Source organism: Ursus arctos, unplaced genomic scaffold, assembly GCF_023065955.2.
Source record: "Ursus arctos isolate Adak ecotype North America unplaced genomic scaffold, UrsArc2.0 scaffold_28, whole genome shotgun sequence".
NCBI lineage: Eukaryota > Metazoa > Chordata > Mammalia > Carnivora > Ursidae > Ursus > Ursus arctos.
This window is the reverse complement of record NW_026622963.1, coordinates 14,995,056-15,019,130: the sequence shown is the minus strand read 5'-3', so window position 1 is coordinate 15,019,130 and position 24,075 is coordinate 14,995,056. Positions and strand designations below refer to the sequence as shown.

The 24,075-nt window shown below is 38.3% G+C and overlaps 1 protein-coding gene across 1 annotated transcript in view; it reads right to left on the bottom strand.

Annotated features, from left to right (window-relative positions):
- Positions 1-6,901: 6,901 nt before the first annotated feature.
- GABRB3 (gamma-aminobutyric acid type A receptor subunit beta3) overlaps positions 6,902-24,075 on the bottom strand; it is a 221,159-nt gene continuing 203,985 nt past the window's right edge. Inside the window, exons 8-9 of the mRNA XM_026510296.4 lie at positions 20,232-20,476; positions 6,902-11,547 (exon numbers count right to left, since the gene is read on the bottom strand). Of these exons, the coding sequence (XP_026366081.2) occupies positions 11,206-11,547; positions 20,232-20,476 (587 nt within the window). The 3' untranslated portion in view covers positions 6,902-11,205. The remainder of the gene's footprint in view (positions 11,548-20,231; positions 20,477-24,075) is intronic.

The window sequence follows — 24,075 nt, the reverse complement described above, 5'->3', positions numbered from 1 at the left end:
TATTTCTGTAAGATTGGTAATAATGTCCTATATTTAACTTCTGAGTCTAGTAATTTAACCAGGCTCACTCTCTTTTCTTGGTAAATTTGCCTAAAATTTTGTCAATCTTACCAAAGAACCACTTTTTGGTTTAATTGATCTTTCTATGTTCAAACTCAACCTCTTACTATTAGAGACAGTCACCTTTAATTAAATTATTTATGATTCCCAGAGCCACACTCAGAGTAAAAGTTGATGTGATAAGTCTCCACCAATAATCATTTTTGTTTTTAATGGGTGGGGCATGGAACAGGACACTGTCTATCAAAGACTCAAGGCTCTGAAATGTATTTGTTTCCCTTTAGCTCAGATTTATTTACTATTTAAAGAAATAATATTATTTTTCTATGTAGATAATGTAAATAAAGCTTGTAAATAACTAAACATAGTATATCCTACAGAAAGTTTTCTTCTCCTTCCTTTGAGAGGCTTATTCTTTTGAAAGTAAGGAATTATCAATGTAGTAAGTCCAGCAATTATTTATTCTTATGTAGCTCAGTAAGATCATTTCAATTCTGAAGGAGTAAAGCTAAATAATTTTTACTTGGCTTATTTAAAAATATAAAATTTGAATTTTTATTCTAAGTCCTACTATTAAACTAAAGGATCAAAAAATGAGCTAAGGGGTCATAAGTGAAGTAGGTGGCTAAAGCTATGACCAGATCCAGGTTTGATGGAAAAAGAAATCCTCTGCTAACTAAATGTAATATGCTGAAAATTTTACTTCTTCAGTCTATAATAGTAAGATAAGAATAATTGTTTGAGAAAAAAGCCTTTTGGGACTTAATGCCAGAATGTGATTTCAACGAAAAAGCTAAGTTCCAAACCATTTGCTTCTCATTCATCTAAAACATCTAAAGCAAGGATCTGCAAATTTTTTCTTCTAAAGGTCATAAAGTAAATAGATTTTACTGGCTATACAGTGAACATAAATGATGTTAGCAGTGTGAAAAGACATGTCCAAAAAGCTGAAGGTTACTGGAAATCTCCATTTGGGACAGCCAGTCCCATTGGAACTCCACCCTCACTGCCACTCTATCCTCTTCCCTCCAACCCCATGTACTGTGAATTTTATCACACACACACACACACGCACACACACTCACACACACACACACAAGAAAGAAACAAATAAGCAACAAGAAAAAAATTTTCACAAATATCTTTAATAAAGACATTAAAAAACAACGAAGTACTAGCCTCCTGGAGGGGGAATAAGTGGCCTAGAAAAGAGAGGCCCTTTTTGTCCTGGCACTGGTGGTCCCCAGCATTCAGGTCAGTTAACTGTTTGCTCACCCTAAAATACAATATTTCTGCTTATATTCCAGAAACATATTCAGACCTCTAATTTAGTCTTTATATTTATAGGAAAAACCTGGTTGTAAAAGAGAACTGCATGAGATCTATGATACAAAGAAACCCTGAGAAAACCTATCTCATAAAATACCCACAAAAGGCCATCAGTCTTAGAAAAAAACTCACTCGTATGAAAGAACCAAAAATAAAATAAAACACTGCAATAAACCAAAGCAAAAAATTAGTGTTGAATAAATACTTTGGGGATCCAAGAAACTCTTTACTATTCTCGGACAGAGTTAAGAGAATAGAGCAGCCCAAACTAAGACAAAGACCAATATACAAAAATCAATTGCATTTCCACTTGCTAGCAACAAACAATCAGACACTGAAATTTAAAAAAGTACCATCTACAATAACATCCAAAATATAAAATAATAGGGATAAACCCAACAAAAGATGTACAAAATCCCTACATTTAAAATAAAAAACAACAGCTGAAAGAAATTAAAGAAAAATTAAAACAGTGATTCTCACCCAATTTTCCACTCCTGGGGACACTTAGCAGTGTCTGAAGACATGTTTGGTCACCAAACTGAGGAAGCAGGTTGTGCTACTGGAATCTAGTCAGTAAAGGCCAGGGATGCTGCTAAACATCTGACAATGCACAGAACAGCTTTCTACAACAAAGAATTATATGGGCCAAAATGTCGTGCAAGGTGGAGAAACCCACACTATTAGGATGCCAGTTCTCCACACAATGGTGTGTAGAGTCAATGTAATCTCAATCAAATTCTCAGAATTTGTGTGTAGCGCGCACACACACACACACACATTGATTCTAAAATGTATATGGAAAGGTCCTAACATAGCCAACATGACTTTGATAAAAGAATTTGGTAAACTAACACTATTTTATTTTGAGACTTATAAAACTACAGTGGTCAAGACAGTGTGGTATTGACCTCAACATAGCCAAGCAGAGCAATGGAACAGAATAGATAGTCCTGATATGGAGTCACATACATATGGACAATTGATTTTCAACAAGGATGCAAAAGCTATTCAATGAAGGAAAGGATTATCTTTCTAACAAATGGTGCTAGAACAATTAGATATATGTGGAAGGAGAAAATGAACTTCCATTTATATTTCACAACGTATGCAAATTAAATCAAAACGTATCCTAAGTCTAACCGTAATATAAAACTTGTAGAAGAAAATATAAAGAAAAATCTTTGTGACCTATGATTAGGGAAAGATTTCTTAGAAACACCAAATATGTAACCCATAAAAGAAAAAAGATAGATAAATTAGACCTCACCAAAATTTAAAACTTATGCTTTCTGAAAAGCTGTTAAGAAAATGAAAAGGTAAACCATGGACAGGAAGAAAAAAGTTATAAAGCATATGTCTGATAAATAATATGTATCTGAAATGTATAACTATGCAAAGAACTCTGAAAACATGATAAAAAAACAAACCAATTAAAAATGGACAGACGATTTAAACAGACTTTTTTTAATGAGGAGAAACAGATGGCAAAAAAATACATGGAAAGATGCTCCATATCATTAGCCAATAAGGAAACACAAATTAAAACCAAAAGGAAGTACCACCATATAAGTATTAGAACAACCAAAATTAGAAAGAATGACTGTATCAAGTGTTGGAGAATCTATGGAGGAACTAGTACTCTCAACTGGCGACATGTACAACTGGTGAAATGTAAATGGTAAAACAACTTTGGAAAACAGTTTGGCAGTTTCATTAAAAGTTAAGCATATACCACCATCCAGCTATTTCATTCTTAGATATTTACCCAGGAAAAATGAAAGCATATTTCTGTGCAAAAACATACTGGATGTTCATAGCAACTTTATATGCAAGAGCCAAAAAGTGGAAACAATCCAAATGTCTGTCAAGAGGTGAATGGATAGACAAATTGTGGATATCCATAACAATGGAATACAACTCAATAATAAAAAGTAGTGAAGTATTGATACCCGGAACACCATAAATGAACCTCAAAATAATTATGCTGAGTAAAAGAGGTTAGAGGAAAAGGAGTGCATACTATTTCATTTGTATAAAATTTTAGAAAATACAAGCTAATCTCTAGTGCATCAGTTTTTGAAAGCTCATTACTTGTTGCTTGAGACAGAAATGGGTGTCTAGAGTGGGGTGGAGATATTACAAAATGTCACAAGTAAAATTTTGGTTGTGATGATGTTGATTGTGATGACCGTTTCATATATGTCAAAACTGATCAAATTACACATTTTAAATATGTGCAGTTTTTATACATCATTTATACTTCAAAAAAGCTATTCAGAAAATGAAATAGAATTATTAAAGTCAATCTCTTAGAACACATAGCTAACAGACACAAAACTGCAATAAGAAATGTTATATGTTAAGTATAGAACTGTTAAGTGCAAAATCTGACTAGTAAGAGCACATGAAAAAAGGCACAGGACATTTTCTTAAAGTGTTAGGCCTAGGAGATAAAGATCCAGAGTTTCACTCAGAATCTGCAGCACAGTGAACAAAAAAGACTTGCATTAAATACATCTTTATGAAATGCTATGAAGATGTCATGAAAGCTTCCTTAATCCTGGGTGGGTTGAGAAGTTAGGGGTGAGTCTCTATAAGTAAACAAGAATCGACTGACATCAAACTTGTTATCAATATCACTGGATGATAAAATATAATTTTACAGTGATTTCGAAGTTCTGGGGAGATTGCTTTGAATCCACGTCAATACCAAGCTAACTACTAAGTAAACAAAAAAGACCAAAGAAAGAATTCAGATAAGCAAATCATCAGAAACCTTCTGTCTCATACTCACTTTTTGAACATTTACAGAAGATGAACTTTGGCAAAACAAGGAATAAAACCCAGAAAGAGAAGAACTGGACTATTTAAAAAGTTGGTGGAACTAATCCTGGAGTTCAAAGGAAAGAAATCGTAGGATGAGAATTTTGCAGCAAGTCAAAATGCAAGCAGTCCTAATTTGTATGGGAAGTCAGTTAATACCAAGAAAATTATTTTCATGAAGAAAAATAGAAAGGATAACAAACAATAAATTTAATGAGTAAGATGGTGAATAATGTTAGGTACACGGCTTCCTTATTAAGAAAAAAGAATGCAAATTAGAAACTCCAGAATGGGTGTTTGTGGGTGATTGGGAGGGACTAAACTCAGGAAGGTCTTGATGAAACATACATGTTGTGTGATTTGGATCAAATGAAGTAGTGTAGGAAGAAGTCATTCATTTCATCTGGACCTCGGAAGATTCTCCCTCAAATAGCCCAAGGTTGAGGTACCACACAAAGAAGTCAGAACAAACTGCTTAGCTTTGCTTTGAATATTTATGCATTTGATAACATTTTTCATTGTTTTTGAAATTTTAGAATTAATTTATAAGTAAAATCCTGAAGGCTGAAATGTAGCTACTGTTCTGAATGGGACAGTTTTCAGTCTCCACAATGCAGTAACAGCTGCCAGGCCGCCTCTTTGCTTACACATCATTTGAACCCACTTTGCAGTCAGAAAAACTATTGACTACTGTATTTGTGTTTTTTTTTTCTTCTTCTAAGATTTATCTTTATGCCTTCAAATAAAATATTAAACATTGAACTGGACCCAAACCTAGCTCAATAATGCAGGTTATTTCATTAGTTTCTGTTTAGAATCAATCTACAAACATAATATTAAATAGTAAAATGTAACTTCATGACTGTAGGCAGCATGCAAATGTGTTGGACCCTGGCAGTATAAAACTCCAGTTACAGTTAACAGAGGATGGGGGGTGGGAAAGGAGAAAGAGAAACTCATGAAAAGATAGGGGTGTTGACATATTTATCTAAGAAATGGAGTCAAGAGACAAATGCTTAAAAACCTGGGGATCAGAAATGGAGATTTCAATTGTAAAGATATTTTTCTTAGGATCATCTGGCTACCAAGGCCACTAATTAATTTCCTATTTGGTTTTAAGACGCACACACATACATCATACCCACTCCACACCATTTCAGAGGACTGCATTTTGCTTACAAGTACCCTCTGCATTGCTTGCCCGTGGATTCTAAATGGAACCTATTTATGTAAAAAAAATAAAGCCATCGCGTGTGAGTCACTCTAATGCCAGCAGTTCCTCAGTCAATAACCATTGCTGATTTAGTTCTATTGGGGCTTAATGTTGTACCTGCCATAGAGTCAATCTTTCCTGAAGAATTTTTCCCATTCAAAGGAGAGTTGACTATCCTTGCCCTTTAGAAGCTGATAAAAACGATGTGGGTGAGGGGCACCTGAGTGGCTCAGTCGGTTGAGTATCCGTGGGCTCCTGGTTTCTGCTCAGGTCATGATCTCAGGTCATGAGATCAAGCCCTGTGTCTCAGGCTCCCTGTTCAGCAGAGTCTGCCTCCCCTCTTCCTCTGCCCCTACCCCTGCTCATGCTCTCTCAAATAAATAAATAAATCTTTTTTTTTTTTTAAAAGAGATAGGCAAAAATTGTAAAATGGTGCCAAACGTGTACAGGAGCCATAGTAGCCCTGGGAACATAGGACTGAGTAGATTTTGGATAGAGGTGCTCTGGGCATAATTGTACCCTGCATTTAGTGAGGCTTTTTTGGTTAATCAAAAGTGGGTTGCTTTTGAAAGAAGACTTCAGAAACTCAGTCAAAATTTGAAAATCCTTTTTTTTTTTCTGAAGTTACTGGTAATTTAAACTTGTCATCTGAATGAATAGTGTTACAGCTTCACGGAGTAGGCAAGAAATGTTCCCATAGTGATATTCTAGTCTTAGATGAAGCATTAGTGTGAAATATGTCCAAGTCAGGGTCCCAAAGTAGATCAGGGATGTAAAAACATATGATGAAAAAAAAGAATGTTACAGGCCCTGTAAAGAATTACTGAAGAATTGTATTATTTTGTTTAGAGTAGATAAATTTAGGATTTAACGGGCTGAGGACATTTTGTAAGACTGACAACCACAGTGGGGATTTTCCTTTTAAGGTGTTTGCAGGTGAGCCAGCAGCTTTTCTGGGAGCTTACAGATGTATTTCTCAATAAAAGTTCTATCTGGCTTGAGGTGTCTGAGGATCTGAATTCATTCATTCATTCATTCATTCATTCATTCATTCATGCATTCATGCATTCATTCATAGACATTGCTTGTTATTTTCTCACTGGAGAGGAAACAAGGGAAATAGCCTGTTAGTACTGAAAAACTAAAGAGTAAGGACCAATACCACCTGTGCCAGAGATTATTGGTAGGTTTTCCCTTGGTCTTTCATATAAAAATATTTCTCTCTTTAAACACTTATTTGAAAGACAGGGACAAGCAGGATCTCTGTGTGTCTAGCTGTCTTTTGAAGTTCAGAATAAATCATGATTTTTAAAGAAATGTCATGGTTCGGTTGTTCTCACATGCAGTCAGCTTTGAGCTTATTCCTTTGACTTCCTGAGTAACCTAAATGGGCATGTGCATCTAAAAATACCTGGAATTAAAATAAGCACACCATTTCACCAAAATATGGCTAAGGAAGAAAAAAAATCAGTCTTCATATTTAAGTCAGTTAGTTCTTTTTTAATAAATTTGAATTCATTCATCAACAAGTTTCATATTGTATCTATCACTCAATTTTGCTGTTTTTTTTTTCATGTCAAATAATACCAAAAAATTACATCAATGTGCTTAAGCAAAATTGGGTTTTAATTTATCTTTACAATGAAGTGAAATCAACATGGGAATTGATCATGACAGCAATCGCCTATTCCTACTAGAATAATCCTGTACTTACCTTGAACACACTCACTGACTTGTGAAGTAGAAATATGAGACAAGAATGATAAAACATGTTTATGGGGCTCACCCTAGGGAGAGGCATGTTATGTGCGCCACTCTCTGGGAGGTCACTGTTTACCCAGGTGTTGGGAATTGAGTATTTCGGAAAACATGGCACCTTTCAATGCAGTAGAAGAGGTAATCAATCCAAGGCACACTAGCTAGTGTCCTGGGAAAATTTAATCCACCTGGGCAGCTCTTTGCCCCACGATTCAATGTTACTCTGACCAATGGCTCACATAAGATGAGAGCCAGAGTCGATTCCATGAGTAACAAAATATTTCACCAATTGTTCAGTTTTGCTGACATAAAAATGGCCAGAAATAAGGACTTTTTTCGGGTGGGGCATTAAGTAAGAATTATGAGATGGTTTATAATTTCAAGCCAGGAGATTCAAAGTTAGACATATTCTCTTTCATCAAACACACCATTGTGGGACTAACACCAATGGGGTTATTTACTAGATGCTGAAAATGAACACCTGGAGCTGAAATGTGCCTGTCGCCTTAAAGCCAGTCCCAAACGTGTGTGGCATCATCTCTGAGATATCTCCTAGGTGAAAATGTTAATTCCAAAACTGCACGGGGGAAAAGTGCCTTTAATCTGAATGACTGAATATGCCAAAAGTTCTGGGTGCCGGCATTAAAAACACATGATATTGCAGACGTACATGTAATCTTCAAACCTAACAGGAATATTATCATGACATACTTTCTAGTTCATTTATAATTCTGGGGGGATATGAATGTCTCATGGTATAGACAGTGAAACCCCTCTACAGTCCTGGGGTCGGTGAACAAGAATAACACTTGTTTTAAAGATTACTCAAGTCTTATCAGTCTTTCTCTGTAGGGATTTATGTAGTAGGGCTCTTGAGTTGTCTCAAGTATATCTGAATACGGGTAGTAACAAACTGTCAGAGCGAAATTCTTCTGTACATTTTGAGCCCCTGTGAAGCATTTTGGAAAGACAGGACTACAAAGAAAATTAACTTTTTATTACGTTCAGTTGTTGAGAAAGAAGTATCATTATATTCCAAATTCAACTTTTCTCTCCTTACTCAAGATGTCTGGACGAGGGTAACAGCCACCTCACATTAATGTCAGAGGTCTGGGTTCAGAATTCATCAATACAGCTCGCTCACTGGCTCCAGTAACTACTGTGGAGTAATGAGAGGTCATTGTAACAGAACAGAGAACCAAACTCAACTCTCTTCTGTCAGCACAGAGTTCTGCTTCTCAATATTTCTCACAACTTTTAAAAATGGAGAAGCTATAAAATAATTTTATTAGAAGAAAAGTAATTTTCTTCTGAAATGGAGTAAAGCAAACACATACCCAAGAATCTTAAAAAGTTGTTGTTTTTTTTTTACAGAATATATGTGTGTATTTGTGTGTGTGTGTATGTATGTATGTGTGTAGTTACAAACACTATTTATAGTATAGCTATTATGTTAACTTCATCGCAGTGTCTACAAAGTTGTGGATCCCAGTCTTGGTGCCAAATGCATATAAAAAGCTCAAAAGCTATTATGACTATACCATGCAAATTTATATCCAGAAAACCTTGGTAAGTAGACTGCAGCTCTTCTGAGCCCCATGGGGTCTCTGCCTTTGATAGTTGGGTACCTCAACTATGCATCAAAAAATGTTTTAAATCCTTTTTCTCCCAGAAAAAATTAATGTCACAGTTCTGAATAGTATAAATTGTACACTTAAATCGATCATTGACTGCTTTTGTCCATGTTCATTTGCATTTTGGGGTCCCTCTTCTGCATGTGGAGCTCACTCCTTGAATCACTGGATACAGAAAAAGATACCTGAAGTATTGAAAGGGATAAGGTCTTCACAAATGTCTATTTTTCTTTAACATGTTAACAATGATAAGGCCACTTACAAGATTTTTCCCAATCTGTTTAACTTTTAGGATCCCTCATTGTTACCCATGAAAAAAAAATTGTCAGAGAAAAGCCCAAGACCAAGAGATCACTGGCTAGTCTCCAGACAAAAAAAAAACTAGAGATAAAACTAGAGAGCAGCGGGTAGAAGAAGGTGTTGAAGAAAGGTCAGAATGAAGGAGGGGAAAGGGTGTAAAACTGGTCATTGCTTCTAGCATGAGATTTTGTGGGTTATGTTTTACCTGACAGTGGGTCTTGAACTGTGACAGACTCCCACAAATTAAAGATCGCTATGGCCGCCAAAGAAAAATCAAGTCGTGGTCAGCTTATGGTGATAGCCCACACCACATACATCCTCAGGGAAGGTGGTGCCTCTATCTAAGCGGAGAAACAGGTGCCAGCTAATAGAGTACTGGACGAGATTTTGGTTACTGGTTTTGGATAGAACAGAGAGGGTGAGGCATATGTGGCATGTTGGGATAAAGTATTAATTTAGCAGTTCTTTCCTGAATATTTTGCTTTTTTTTTTTCTCCAAATGCTTAACTTCACTGTGACATCTGTTTGCACAACTGTAGTCATTTCAGTTTATGGAGGCCTGTGATAGAAATATTGTTTACAAAAAATATATCATCTCTTTTTTTTTCTTTAGAAAGATCTCATCTAAATAGTAAGTTAAGGTTGCGTCTATGAAACCGGTGCACCTTGTCTTGTTTCTACGAGCTTTAAAAAGTCCAAATACTGATGAGGCTGTGGATCAGAAGGAACCAAAAGTGACTGTGTTTGTTGTCAGGTTGCTCTCCTTTGCCTCAAGAGAACGGTCATGGGTCACTGGGTGATGCGTGGTGTGTACTGGTCATGTTCCTGCAGCATCCTAGTTAAACTAGGAGTAGTTGCATGTGCTTATGAACTATGTCAGATACAGAAATAAAGGCATGAAGATGTTTCTTGGTTTCTGAAATTGAACAGTAGAAGTGTTTTAAGCTTCAATCTTAATTCTAGATAACAGAAAGCAGTTACATCACGTAAAGGAAAATATGACATCGCATGCTGCCATGATAGCAAGCATTAAGAAAGAAAATCTTGGTAAATATACATATATATGCATATTATGCAAATATATTTTATATTAACATACAATGTTGTAAGAGTGATTGATAACATAAAGACAAGGGGGAAAATCATCCTAGATGGTTTTACCTTAGAGTAACAAATAACCTGAGACGTCTATGCTTTCTGTTAGATATCAGGCCTAGAAATCCATAGGAGATGTGGAGCACATTTTCAGTGATTGAAATGTCAACTAAACATTGCCAAAACATGCCACTGTGTTCCTGCATGACAAGTAAGCTGGATCCACTCCAAGTGAACAAAAGAATACACTGTACATCGGAGTACTTAAAATGAGATGCCATCCATTCCTGATGGGTTTTCAAAAGATGGGCGTTCAGACATCAACGTGGGATCTATCTATGTTTAAGACAACAGGTGAGCACACACTAGTGGCTCACTTTTTCCACTAAGCCGGTACACAAAAAGTATGCCCGATGAAAGTAAACCCCATCACCAAAAAAGCTGAAAAGCCTTCGCTTAGTAAACAGAAAGGATATGAAGTGTGTGACTCATTTTAAACTAGCAATATCACTGTATGAGTTTTTGAAGATTAACTAAGAGTTTCTTTTGATTTTTAAACTAAAACATCTAACTTATGATAATAAAAGACACATTTGGGGATGATATTGTGTTTCACGCCCTCATTCTCAAGGCATAATATTTAGACGATGCTTGTCCCTTTCAATTAAAAAAGAAAAAACTATGACTTTCTTTAATATGCATCCTGTGTTAAATTGTCCATAGCTGCAAAATGTATATATGTATGTGTATTTGTTTGGCATACACATGGGTACTTATACCCGTGTGTATAAACATATACACATACATCCTCATATACACGTGTATTTTATATATATGCTGAGAAAGTTCACATATATATACAATTGCGTATGTATATATGTGTGTCTGCGTGTGTGTGTCTGTGTGTGTGTACAGGTATAAAAACTTGACAGGCAGAGTAATATTTCACTCAGTGTTAAATGAAGTCTTTGAAAAATCAAGTACAGTCACTCAGTTAACATAGTACAGCCAGTAAACTAAGTTGAAAAGAGAAAAAGTGAATGGAAACACGATCCTGGACCATCTGTCTATGGCATTCACATCGGTTAGATCAGGGATCTTAATTTTGAGCTGTGAAGACCTCCTCCGTAGATGGGTCTTCTTGTGCGGGATGCTTCTGTCCCCCATGTGTCGCCCATGCCCTTCCCTAGGCATGCTCTGTTTCCTGTACTGGATTCCTGAGTTGTCAAAGGGTCTTGCTGAATTCCTAGTATCACCAACGCTGCCCGTGACCTCATTCATTTCATTGTGAACCTCCAGGGATGTTAATAGAATATTTCCATGAGCATCCACCTAATCGAAGAAAAAACACGTCGTTAGACAGGTAGCATGCCAGTAAATCTAATTTTCATATCCAAACCCAGTACAGACTTATACCATGCAATCACATCACATACATTATGAGAAATTGCACATCTGTCAAACCCAGCACTGTTTTCATGGAAAATGTCATTTTGAAGCCTTAACTACAGTTTAGAGATTTTATTTCCTCAATTTAAAAATTCTCACATAGGGGATTGGAATAAATAAAGGGGCTTTTTTAAATTGAAATTTCCTATTATGGATATAAGTCCTTACTGAAGACAAAATTAAAGTACAAATTCTTTTCAAGATGTTAAATTACGTATTTTAACCATTTTTCATAACTGGACACTGGATGGAAACTATACTTTCTCAATCTTCTTTAGAAGTCAGCTTGCCCCCTTTCCTGACTCTACAAAAGTATTCACATTACCGTGGAGGAACCAGCCAATACTCCTATGATGAATGGACACTCCTGATGACTTCGATGGGGGTAGATACAGACTCCTACCCAAGTATGATCTCCTTGCCCAATCCTGGTCCTGGCAGGAGGTCTCCTTTCTAAGGGCTATATTTAAGATAGACATTGGAGCCAAACTTTAAAATAACATTTCATTTTGTGTTAAATACAGCTTCAGACCTTTCATGATGATGTCAATGGTCCATCTGTTTATTTGTTGGCCTGCCATGAAATTTCCACGGAGCATACCTGAGGCTAGGGATCCTCAGTGGAGTCCTTTCTAAGTGGTCTGTAATTCTCTCTCTGAGCAGTGCCAACCCCTCTCAGGGCCACGTGGCCCAATCCACAGTCCCCTGGGTCTCACTGCTCTCTAGCATGCTGTATGTTTCCCCACCCATCTTCATTCATTTGCTGGAGGGCCATCTTCCTTGTCTTATCTTTGTCTGTGGAAAGCCTACCCTTTCTTCTAGAACTAGATTAAGTGTCTATGGCTTCTTCCATGAAACTTTCACAAAATCAGTTATTTTGTGGAGAAATAACTTATTAATACATATTAATTTGCATGTTCCCATCTTCTGTATACTTCTTAGTTTCATTAAAGGTATTATGCTAGATATGAAGGAGGTGAGGTGTGGAGGGAAGATTCCCAACTAAGAAGAGGCAGGTGCCTGTGTAGACCTGAGCAGAACCAAGACCACAGGTGGGGTGACTCCCAGACACCAAGGTAGCCCAGACACAGGAAGGGCTGCGAACATCTGGGGGCCACTTAGACTCTGGCACAAAGACACCAAAACAGACTCTACCCCATGATTTGGGAGTACCGTTCAATTATGCTTGGAGAAGGAGAGGTGTGGTCATCAGGATGTCACCCCTTACTCCCCAGATCTGTGAGTATGTTGTTACCTTACATGCAAAAGGGACATTGCAAACATATTTAAGCTTATGAACCTTACAATAGGGAGATTAGCCTGGATTATTCAGGTGGGCCTAATCTAATCACACGAGCCCTCAAAAGTATAGGATATTCTCCAGCCGGAAGCAAGAGGGAAAGAGAGATGAGGCAGAGGTGAGAGCAGAGGGATTTGCAACATGAGAGAAACTGGATTCTCTATTGATAAGAGGGCACTGCAGATAAAGCATAGGAAGAAATGGGGAAGCCTTTAGGAGCAAAGACTGGCTCCAGCTGACAGCCAGGAGGCAACAGTGGTCTCAGTTCTACAATCGAAAGAAACTGTGGTCAACAACCTGAATCAGTCTGGAGATAGATCTATCTCCAGAGCCTCCAGAAGGGAACACAGCCCCATAGACACCCTGATTTCAGTGTCCTGAGATTCTCAACAGAGAACCCAGCTGAGCCCCACTGCACTGGACTTCTGACCAATAGAACTGGGTGTTGTTTTAAGTGGCTACATTTGTGGTAATCTGTTGTGATAGCAATCAAAACTACTACAGGGGGAAAGAGGGAAGATTTCAGAGGAGAAATGCATTTGAGTTGGGCCTCAAAGAATGAATAGAAACTTTTCAGCAAAGAGCAGAAAAAAAAAAAAAATCACAAGCAAAGGCTTGAAAAATGCCTGAAGTGTTTTGAGAAAGGCAAACTAGCTGAGTGGGACTTTGGGGGGAATGGGTCCTGGCACATGCTAAGCTCACAGCTGATGGGATGATGGTCTTTCTTATCAGTGTCATTACCATCTTCCTAAAATTTTATAATAAGGAAATACACCCCCCTGATGAAGAGGAATGCACATTACAGTTAACCCAGTAAGGGTCTCTGTATATTACATTAAGGAATTTCAACTTTACCTTGCAGGTAGTAAGAAGTAACAGTGATTTCTAGGTAGAAAATTGACATTCTTCTGAACTACAACCCAAGATGCAGAGTAAAGAGTAAAAGATGCATCTGAGAAGAGGAAGTAAGGAGAGGGACCACTGTTGGAGTCTACCGCACTCCTTCTGTTTCCTTCAGCGCAGTCTGAAGGAGAAATGCCAAGAGGCTGTGAGCAAGGCTCCCCTCCTGCCACTGCAGCAAATCCTAGCACTCCCAACACGTGCTGTGTCCACATAACAGTGGTGCTCCGCCATCACCACTCATTTCTATATCTTCTCAGTGAAGAAGTGGAAAAGGGGTTGAGAGAGAGTTGCCTGCCACCCTGACCTCTTGGCACTTCCTCAGCTCTCTGCAGAAACACTCACACCACCCACGTGGGGTTCAGGGGGTGGGGTAGAAGCAACAGGCACACATTATCCTGGGCTGTGCACAGTTCTCAGTGATGCTGCCCATGAACCGTAGGGCCAGCAGTGCCATAGTGGGGAGGGACTGTGAAGACCCATGATCTCCTTAGAATGGAGGACTGCCAGCCTGGGGGCACTGGAAGATGCAAACGGACCAAGAAAACACCCAGATACTGGGGAGAAGGTCTTTTGTGGAGACCCATTCTTGGGGGTAGGGACCCAGCACTGACAGTTTTTAATCCAGTAGAGGGAAAAATTGAAATGGGGCTTGTATCTCAAAACTACCAGGAATGTTAGACCTTTGTAAGAATTTGGAACATGTGTTCCATATCTATTCTTTTGTTATCTTGCCCTGGAATGGTTATCAGTAAAATCCTACCAAAAAACAAAAAACAAAAAACAAAACCCCAAAAAGGTCTGTTTGCCTGTCTTCACGATCAGTGAAGCCTCCAGTGCTTTGGGAGACAGTCTCTCACTGTAAGAAGAGGCTGTAGAAGGGGAAGCCTGAGACACACATTAGGGTGTGGCTGAAAAGGGAGGGGCAACAAAAGAAAGGCCGGCAAAGGAGTGGGCCAAGCCTGTCCTCTGTGCCAGTAGTCACTCTCCCTGAGAAAGGGGTGATTTGAAACTGCTTTGAAGCCTATGGGCAGCTAGCTCGAAAAATAGCAGAAAGGAGAGCGCCATGGGGTCAGCTGAGTTGGCCTTTATACAAAGGAAAATTAAAAGCAGGGTGCTAGAGGAGAGAACCCTCTTAGTAGTCTTCACCTCTCTCCAGCACTTTCCACTGTGCTTTATGCCACACAGGTGAGAACAGGATGGGGAATGAGCTGCCCGGCTCACTCGGGCATCTTTTCCTTGAGTGGGAGGTAATCAGTGTATTTTAGTACTGCAATGAATAGGTGTAATACCCTACCAAATATCTGTTTTTGAATCATGACAGGAAATATATTATCACTTAAGGAGATATAACAAACTGAGATCACTTATCAAATCGGCTCAATTAGATGTTATTTAACTGACCGATATTTTAAATAGACCTTCTTAAATAGTGAGCTGATATATTTAAAATAAAACTTATCTAAATTTGAATCAGAGAATAACCAAAGGTGGCAGATGCTTGCTTTTTTTAAGTCGTCACGTGGAATTTATACTTTCCAATAATAATAAGTGATTTACTATATATTAATTAGAACCTCAGAGGACTGAAATTATTTTCCTAAAGGTAGAAAAAAAAAACATAATTTAACTCTAAAAAATTTTCTCTCCATTTTATGTAACATTTTAAGTACAACAAAACCATTAGATAAAAAGCCAAGTGGTCCCCTTAGGAAGGTGGATACTTCACTGGAGACATGCACACAAAGGGTCCAAACTGTTGGGATTGTTCATGTAAAAAAACCTACTATATATCTGCTCTGTATCATGTACCGTGCCCTGTGCTAGGTGAGAGACCCTAACAGTTGAATAAGAAAAGATCCTTACCCTTAATGGGTTTAGCAGGTGACAGTTTCAAGTAATCAACAAACACATTTAAAAAAAAATACTGCATAATGAACCTTAAACACATTTTTAACTACATGCCAACAATACTGTCTCTTTTTTAGTTATAAAAAAATGCCATATGAAAAGCTCTCTTTATCAAAATCTAGGAGATTATAAATAACGACTTTGTAGAATGAAATACCAAATGAAGACAAGCCTTTTTTTTAAAGGCAGGGAGGGGAATATTTTGTGAGAGGCTAATTCTGATCAATGTCAATGGTTCTAATGATTTAGCTTCACCTGCCTTTAAAAGATGCATTTGAGAGTATTCCCTTCTCTTCCCACTAGAAAAGTCAAAAAACACACCACATCACCAGAACATGGTGTTCTGATGACAAATACCACTCACTCACAGACACACATTCCATGAGCATTTACATATCTGAGCCACAGTGTGCACATTCTGGTTGGTGCAAAGAATCAAATGCTGTTTAGCAGACAAAGCATGGTGGCCACGTGAAATGTAACATGCCATTTCATACGTGCAGAGCATGTGCCATGGAGGTTAGGAGGACAGGGACAAAACCAATTTCTTGTAGAAGGGAGTGACAGAGGCAGGATGGACATAAGTAGTAGAAAAAAAAAATCTGGGGCAATGTCATGGAGAAGAGCATCTGGCTTAGGTCTTGAAGGAGGAGAAGATGTGGATGAAGAAGAAAGGAATTCTGGAAAGAGAAAATCCAAGGCAATCCAAGGCAAGAGATGATAATGTACACAGTGATTTTGGGGCAGCACACAGGGAGAATGGAGAAAACACAAGAAATAAGGTCAACTGAATATTGAGTTGATTTTTCCAGACTTAATGACAAATTTGTTTGAATCAATATCCTGTCTTCTCAAGTCCCGTGTGGCCAGTGCTGTGCATTTGGGAAAGGACTTCATGAGGACAGAGATCTAAGCTTGTGTCCTTGACTCTAGTGAAGGAAACCTACCTTACGGGAAGCCAAACCCAATATCATCAATAATTTACAGAATCAGAGTGCTCTTGGGTGCTTTGGACATTTATGGCTACCTTGCAGCCGTTTCAGGACATAGCTCTTGTGAGGTAGGTCTCAAAGAACCAACACTATTTTTCATGATTTCTATTTCAGAGTGGGTGAACACTTGTAATGGAAACAATAATGTTGAGAGGAAATTTGAACATATATTGGATAATTAGAGCTTAGCGTAAATTGGTTTGGACGTTTTTGACTTACAGTTTCACATTTACATAGTTTTCATTTAAAAGTGAAGCAATGTGTAGAAAATTTCCAAAAACATTATGAGAAGATTTTTTTTTCTAAAAGAATTAAAGGAGTTATTAAAATGTGTTAAATCTTAGAAACCAAACATTTTAAACAAATATGTCCCCAAAAGATGCTAATCTTTTCCTATCATCTAAAATTTAAATCTTAAAACAGATGGAAGTGGTGTCAGTGAAACACAAGACTGAAATGCCCTGTATAGAATGACAGATGATGACTTGCATTTTTTAAAGCATTTCATGAAAAAAAAATTAAAGCATGTCATGAATACTTTATATTTTGAAGAGTTTGTCTCATATCTACTATAATTAGAATCAATGATTTTAATATAGTTTTTCTTCCTGTTCTATAATCTTGACAGGTACAAATATTCAAAGGTGGAAAACATCTGATGCAGAATATATCACAAAGGGGTTTTCATTTTTTTTCTAGAATCTCTCACCAGGTTGGCACTTTATTGACACTCATTCTCTAATTACCTTCAAGCTTCTATATAAGTAAAATACTCTATTAGAAATTTTTTTTAAAAAAGTATTTGTCATGTGAGGAGAGAAATCTTGCTCTTTAGTAAGAGGAATGAGGTCAAGTCTGCAGCTCTGATACCTTGGAGGAATTACAACTTTCTGCCACTTCATGAAATTCAAATACCAATTGGTCAACTTGAAAAATATCAAAGTCTAGTAACCATAATGCATGCATCACAATCTAAAGACTAACTCTTAAATATAGAAACTATTCAGGAAAGCAAAGAATTTAAGGGCACGATTTACATTACACCACTGGTCTGAGGAGAAACTAAGTGAATGAGTGAACAGTTTAAGTATTCATGAATCAACCACTAAGTTAAAATAGTGTACAACCACTGAATATAAAAAAAATCTACTTAAGGTTTTATAGTAAGGTCACTAACACCATCATTCCAAAGATAGTCATTGGTGGCACAGATCCCTCTTGGTGGCCTGCAGAGTCCCTGAGGGCACCACCCTGACATCCCTTACAGGACAGGAAAGGTGACCTCAGAAAGACAATGGCAGTGCAAATCCCTCTGGTCAGCCCAGTGTCCTCTTTCAGTCCAAGGACAGGTGCAGCCCTCTGAGTCCCAGGGGTTCCCATCTATAACACAGATGGGCTTTCCTGAGGCTGTTGTTGGCCACGCTAACAAACAATCCTGAAAGATATCTCTGAAAGTGAATGAATGAATAATTATAATTACAAAGACTTCTTGAAGGTGTTGGCCAGGTACATAGTGCCATTTCTGTTTTGCATGAAGTTTGTGATTCTCTTCTCACTTTCCCTTAACTCATCCACATCACATGATATAAGCTTTTTGGGAGATTCATTTCCATCTGAAAATTATCATTAAAGTCTTAGATGTTGGGTCATCAATAATTTTTAATGCTTATCTTTAAGAATATCAAATATGCATTTAAAACTAGTATCTATGAATATGTATATCAACTTCAGACCTTAAGAGCTGATCTACAATTATAGATTTTTAAAAATATGAACATGTAAAGGCTTTAACAAAGCTGCTGAGAAAACACAGAGACAAATCTTCAGAAAAACAATAAAAATGGCCTTGTGAATAAAATTAAATTTTTCTCTGCATCTGATTTACAATATAATATCTGACATAAAATATTTTTCACATTCTGCTACTTTTCTCTGTGCATGTTAGAGGTATTTCTGTTTTTGCTTTAAATTTTAAGGTTCACACTCAAAAAGGTATTTCTGTAGCACAACAATTTGACTGTTCTAAATCATCTCATTTAGAAGAAAGGAAACAAATTTATAATCTGTTTAAATTATGATGGAATTTGGAAAAACAGTATTGTATGTGTATGTGTGTCTGTATATCTGTGTGATGGAAACAATAATGATGTGATGAATTTGTTTCCTTGGAAACAGCATGACCAAAGCATATTGTGTATTCATAGTAGGATGCAGACTTATTTAGGAACATAACAGTGTGGTACTAAGTATATTTTCCAGTAAGAAGTTCAGGATAATTTTGCCTGTGGAAGCCTGATATTTTTCACAGATCCTGGGTTTCTCTGACCAACTCTATTTATGTTTTGCTGAAAGGATGGGAACCATTTACATTCATTTAACTGCCTGCATTCATTCATGAATGTTTGTGAACCTATTCTGGGCCACCAGTGGTCTATGGACACAGCGAATACTCTGAGGAGCTGCTGCGGTCCTCTAAGGAACAGACCCACGACATACACTAAGAGCATGGGAAAAAGAAAAAGACCACAGGCTTGAGAAATAAGTAAGTTTAGCAAGAAGAATTAAATAATAAAGAAATGTAGGAGCAAGTGCAGGGTGTAAACGGAGAAATATATTTTTGAGAACTTGATGGGGTGCAAGAAGATAAAGACAAAAATGGGGTAAAAAGATAAAGACAAAAATTACATAGAAACTATAATGTGCTTTCATTAAAGTAGTGTTTATAATTGAAATAGCATACTGTTTTTATTAAAAAAAAAAAAAAAAAAAAAAAAAAAACAACGAAATGACATGTAATTGCAGAGTTACTTTGTAACCGGAAGGAGGTAAGGATGCTGAGCTGGGCTGGAGGGGGTGAACCTAATTTATGGTCTCTTTCGGAGTGTACAGCCCAAGGGCTTCCTAAAGCAATGCACCGTCCTTGGCTACTGCTATCTGGCTCTGCCAGGCTCTGACTTTTGCGAAGACACCCTGCAGGGGGCAGGGCCAGGGCAGATCTACGAGAGCCCTCGAACAGAGCACCACTCCTTCCTTGCGCTAAGTACCTTGGACTAGGGGACTATGCCAGTTAGTGGGCAGATGACAGAGGGGTCTTCCCAGAATGTAAGAGAACAGTGGCATGCTGGACAGTCAAATTTGTAATTTTATCAGTAAAGGAATATTGCAACATTTTGGAAACATGCTTTTGCCTGTCAAGTTCAGAGCCAACATCCCACATGGTATTCACATGTTCTGTTTTTTTTTCAGAGGAAACTGGAAGCTTGTGTCTTCTCCAGCAACTGCACTAATTTTGGTTTTATCTAAAACTCAGTGACTTGCAGGAGGCAACATTTCAGGTTATGATCAAAAGCCCACACAACTTCTTAAATGTCTTGTAAGTGACTGTAGTGACTGCTGAGTAGCAGGAGGTGGGGTGGGTCTGTGGAAGGCATGATGGTGAGTGGTCAGGCTGGTGGAGGGCCTACCCGGTTGCTTTCACTCTTGGAACGGTCATTCTTTGCCTTGGCTGTCTTTTCTGCAAGCTTCTTCTGCCTTTGAGGGCCTCTTCCAAAGAAAATGTAGTTGACGAAGGCATACTCCAGAAGGGCCAGAAACACGAAGACAAAGCAGCCCATGAGGTACATGTCAATGGCTTTGACGTAGGGGATTTTGGGCAACGTCTCCCGAAGGTGTGTGTTGATGGTTGTCATCGTCAGCACGGTCGTGATCCCTACAAAAGAAGCAGAAGGGTGAGAGGCTGCAGCTTTGCAGCTCCATTCCTCATGTTTCACTTTTGTATTTTCTCAAACAGCTTGAAATAGTTGGAGATAGTAGATCGAATTATTAGGCGACCAGAAAGCAACAGAGCATGAAACGTGTTGTGTGGGCAGCAGGCCACCCCTCAGGTCAGGAAGCTGACATCTCTGCTCCCCGGCGGGGCACCACCCCATGGCACCTGGTCACAGAGACAGGCAATGGAGACTATATGGAGATGTGTAGGCAGCAAAGGAGAATGTGCTTTTTAGGAAAGTTGGGAGAAATGAAAATGATCCCAGGAATTAACATAAAACACAGTGTGTCTGGATGAGAAGCTTCCAAGAAGAATGAATCTATGAAGACTCAAAGAACAGGGTCATCTATGGCTATTTGTGAGGGCTCAGCGAGCCTGCCTGTCAAAAGAAAACAATTCTTACCACAATGCTTTATGAAAAGGGGAATGAGGCAATGATTTTTAAAACTGATAGAGGACATGATCCAGTCCTGAGTACTTCAGGGAAGCTCCTGAGGACAGTTGATCTTACAGAGTCCTTTCCCTCCTCAACTAAGAGTCTCTACAAGTTTCTCAGAACATGCGTGGTGAAGTCAAGGGCTAATGACTTTATTCAAACTATGGAATCTTGTCATGCTCTGGGGGAACTGACCAGATCCTTTTTTTTTTTTTTAATGTCATAATGTTGAATTCTCTAGATAGCAGTGTGTGAATGATCTCTGTTTCCCTAACAGAGCTAAATCCAGTCTCTAAAAACATGTAAGGACCATATTTTACAATTCTACCATAGCAATGGACTTTTTTTTTTTTAATACAAAGATTCTATATTGCACAATTTAAAGCTACAGAGAGCAGGAGACATGTCAGTGACATGACTAGAGTTTGTTGAACTTAGTGAAGTCACACGTGCAGGAAAGGTATGGATTGCTCATTTCTTGATGGGACAGTAAATACTACAGCTAACTTGCTCTCTCTTAAAATATTAAGAAGTTTCAAGGAAGCAAGACAGCTCCAAATGGGTCAGCTCTTTTCTATCCATTTAACTGGTGCCACTGAATGCAATTATCCCTGTGTCTTCTAGGACTCAATGGAGAGAAACACTTCCTCCTCATTGTCATGCCTTCCCTCAAAAAGGAGACTTTTGAAAGTGAGAGATTTAGCCCTGGTCCCTCAGCCACGGCAACCTGAAAAACATGATGTCACTGAGGCCAGAGGACAGTGCAGGCCAGAGAGGTCAGTGTTCCCAAGACACAGAGCAGAGCCCAGACCACCTCTACATATGATTCCACCGAAGGCACTTCTCTGAGATCCCAGATCCCACCCAACTCTCCAGTGGAGGGTTTGAATTTGTTAAGCATCTTAGTTTGATGCCTTCCAGATTCCCATCCTATCATTGGAGGTAGGCATCCTTATCCTGTGTGTCCCACAGAGAGAACCTCCAGACCACGGATCTCTACTTGCTAGGGACCATCTGGAGGGCAGGGAATAAAGCCCAGTCTTCTGTCACTAGCACATTCTTTCCTTCCACCCACCTCTAAACTGCTATGAAAAGTAGAGGAGGGAATTGAGGCACTGAGAAACTATTTTTGTGTGTAACTGCAAACCATGAGAGCTTATGGAATATATGGAAATTGAGTATGTCAGAATATTTTAAGATTCCCCTTTAAAGTAACATTTGTGTGCACCTGGGGACTTTTAAAATTTGAAAATGGCAATGGTATGATTACAGTTTACAAATAAATGTGAAAACACCATGAAAACTACAAAATTAGGTGTTCTCACCATTATTCAATAATTTTGTACTTTTGCTGCCACAACTTTTTTTCTTCCAAATGTATTTGGAAAGCATGAATGCTTTGGTTCTCTCCAGTTGACTCTTTTGGCTCTCCAGTTGACTATTCTGAGTGGACATGTATGATACAGGCCTCAGTGAATGTCCTGGGAAATGGGCTGAAAACACAGGGATAGGAAGAGCCAGCGCATGTCAAAGGCACTCAGCCTGGGAAAAGCACCCTTGAGGGAAATGGGACAGCACCCTAGCTCAGGTCCATCAGCTCAGGCTCAAGGAGTCTCTTAACAGTATGGCTTTGGGATGAGTCCTCTGTTTGGGCTCACATTAGCTCTTAGCTTAAAAGGCCAGTGCATTTACTAATTCTTTGTATCATTTTACTTCCTATCTAGATATTGTAGATGATGGTGGACTGTAGTGATTCACAGACTTGGATGGTACAGTCACATGGCCCAGGCCAAAAGCCTAGCTCTGCCACTTCCCAGAAGCATGACCTGAGCCTTGATGGGTCCACACCATTGTCTAGAGCTATTGTGAAGCCTAAATATGATTCCTGAAAACCATTGGTGATATGTTGATAAACAATAACTGGCATTGTTAACACTAATAACAACAAATAATCATATTTGCTATTATCATTACAGAAAAAGAAATTTTTCAGTAGCTTCAGGTTTCCTAGCAAAAGACCCACAGCCACAGCCTTGTTTTGAACTTCCGCCCTCTAAGGGGACCCATCCAACTGCAGTACAGGAGATGACTGAACGGTGCTTTCCATGTTCTTTGTACACTGATCAAGCTGTTCAGTCTTTCTACTAATTGTTAGCCTCAAATTATTTCTCATTTAAATTATGCTAATAAAATAGAGTATTTGAAAAACTGCATTTATAAAGATGACTATGAAATAAAAACATAATTTGCATCTTTTAATCAAAAGATATTTTATTTCTCTTCTTTGTGATCAAAATAATGTGGCCTAAATTATTTCAGTTTAAATTTTTCCTTTTAAAAGGACCAGCACTATTATTCACTTCAGGGGTTTGAGGAACACCATCTAATTACAACTCCCAACTTTGCAGCCTGATGGCTTGTAACACCAACAATTCGACAGATCTGGGAGCCAGCCCCTGATCAGTAGAAGCATAAAACCCTGAAGCATACAGAACAGCAGTGCAACACAGCTTTGTGAAGGACCAGTGTTTCCCTTCTCAATAGAGAGACAACCCCAGGCAACTGCAGGTCCAGCAGAGCCCTGAGCCAGAAGGTGCTCCATAGACATCTTTGCTGAACACCCTCTGCACAGACCTGTACCTCAAGATCTCATTTAGAAATGAGGTGCATTCATCATGGTGCAGGCATTCAGGATGCTGATAACAGCACTCAAAGCATTTCAAAAGGTGTGGTACAAGACAAGACAGGTGGAATGGAGCTGGGGGGAGGAGGATTTCTCCAATTAAAGCCCCCAAACCGTGGCCATATCTTCTTAAAGAGGCACAGAGCACATTAGCATTTTAAAGATTCTGAGGGATCCCTCAATAATAATAATAGTTCTTGCTTAGCTTTTTTTTTTTCCTTTTTAATCCTTGTTTTTTTACAATGTAATAGACAAGATAACTCTTGCGTCTACTGACACTATAGGAATCACCTGTAGTGGTTAAGGGAGAGAACCCTGGAGTCAGACTAACTGGATTAAAATCTTTCTTCTGACACTTAATGTCATATGACTTTGTACCAGTTATGTAGCTTCTCCGTAGCTAATTTTCCTGCTCTGTAA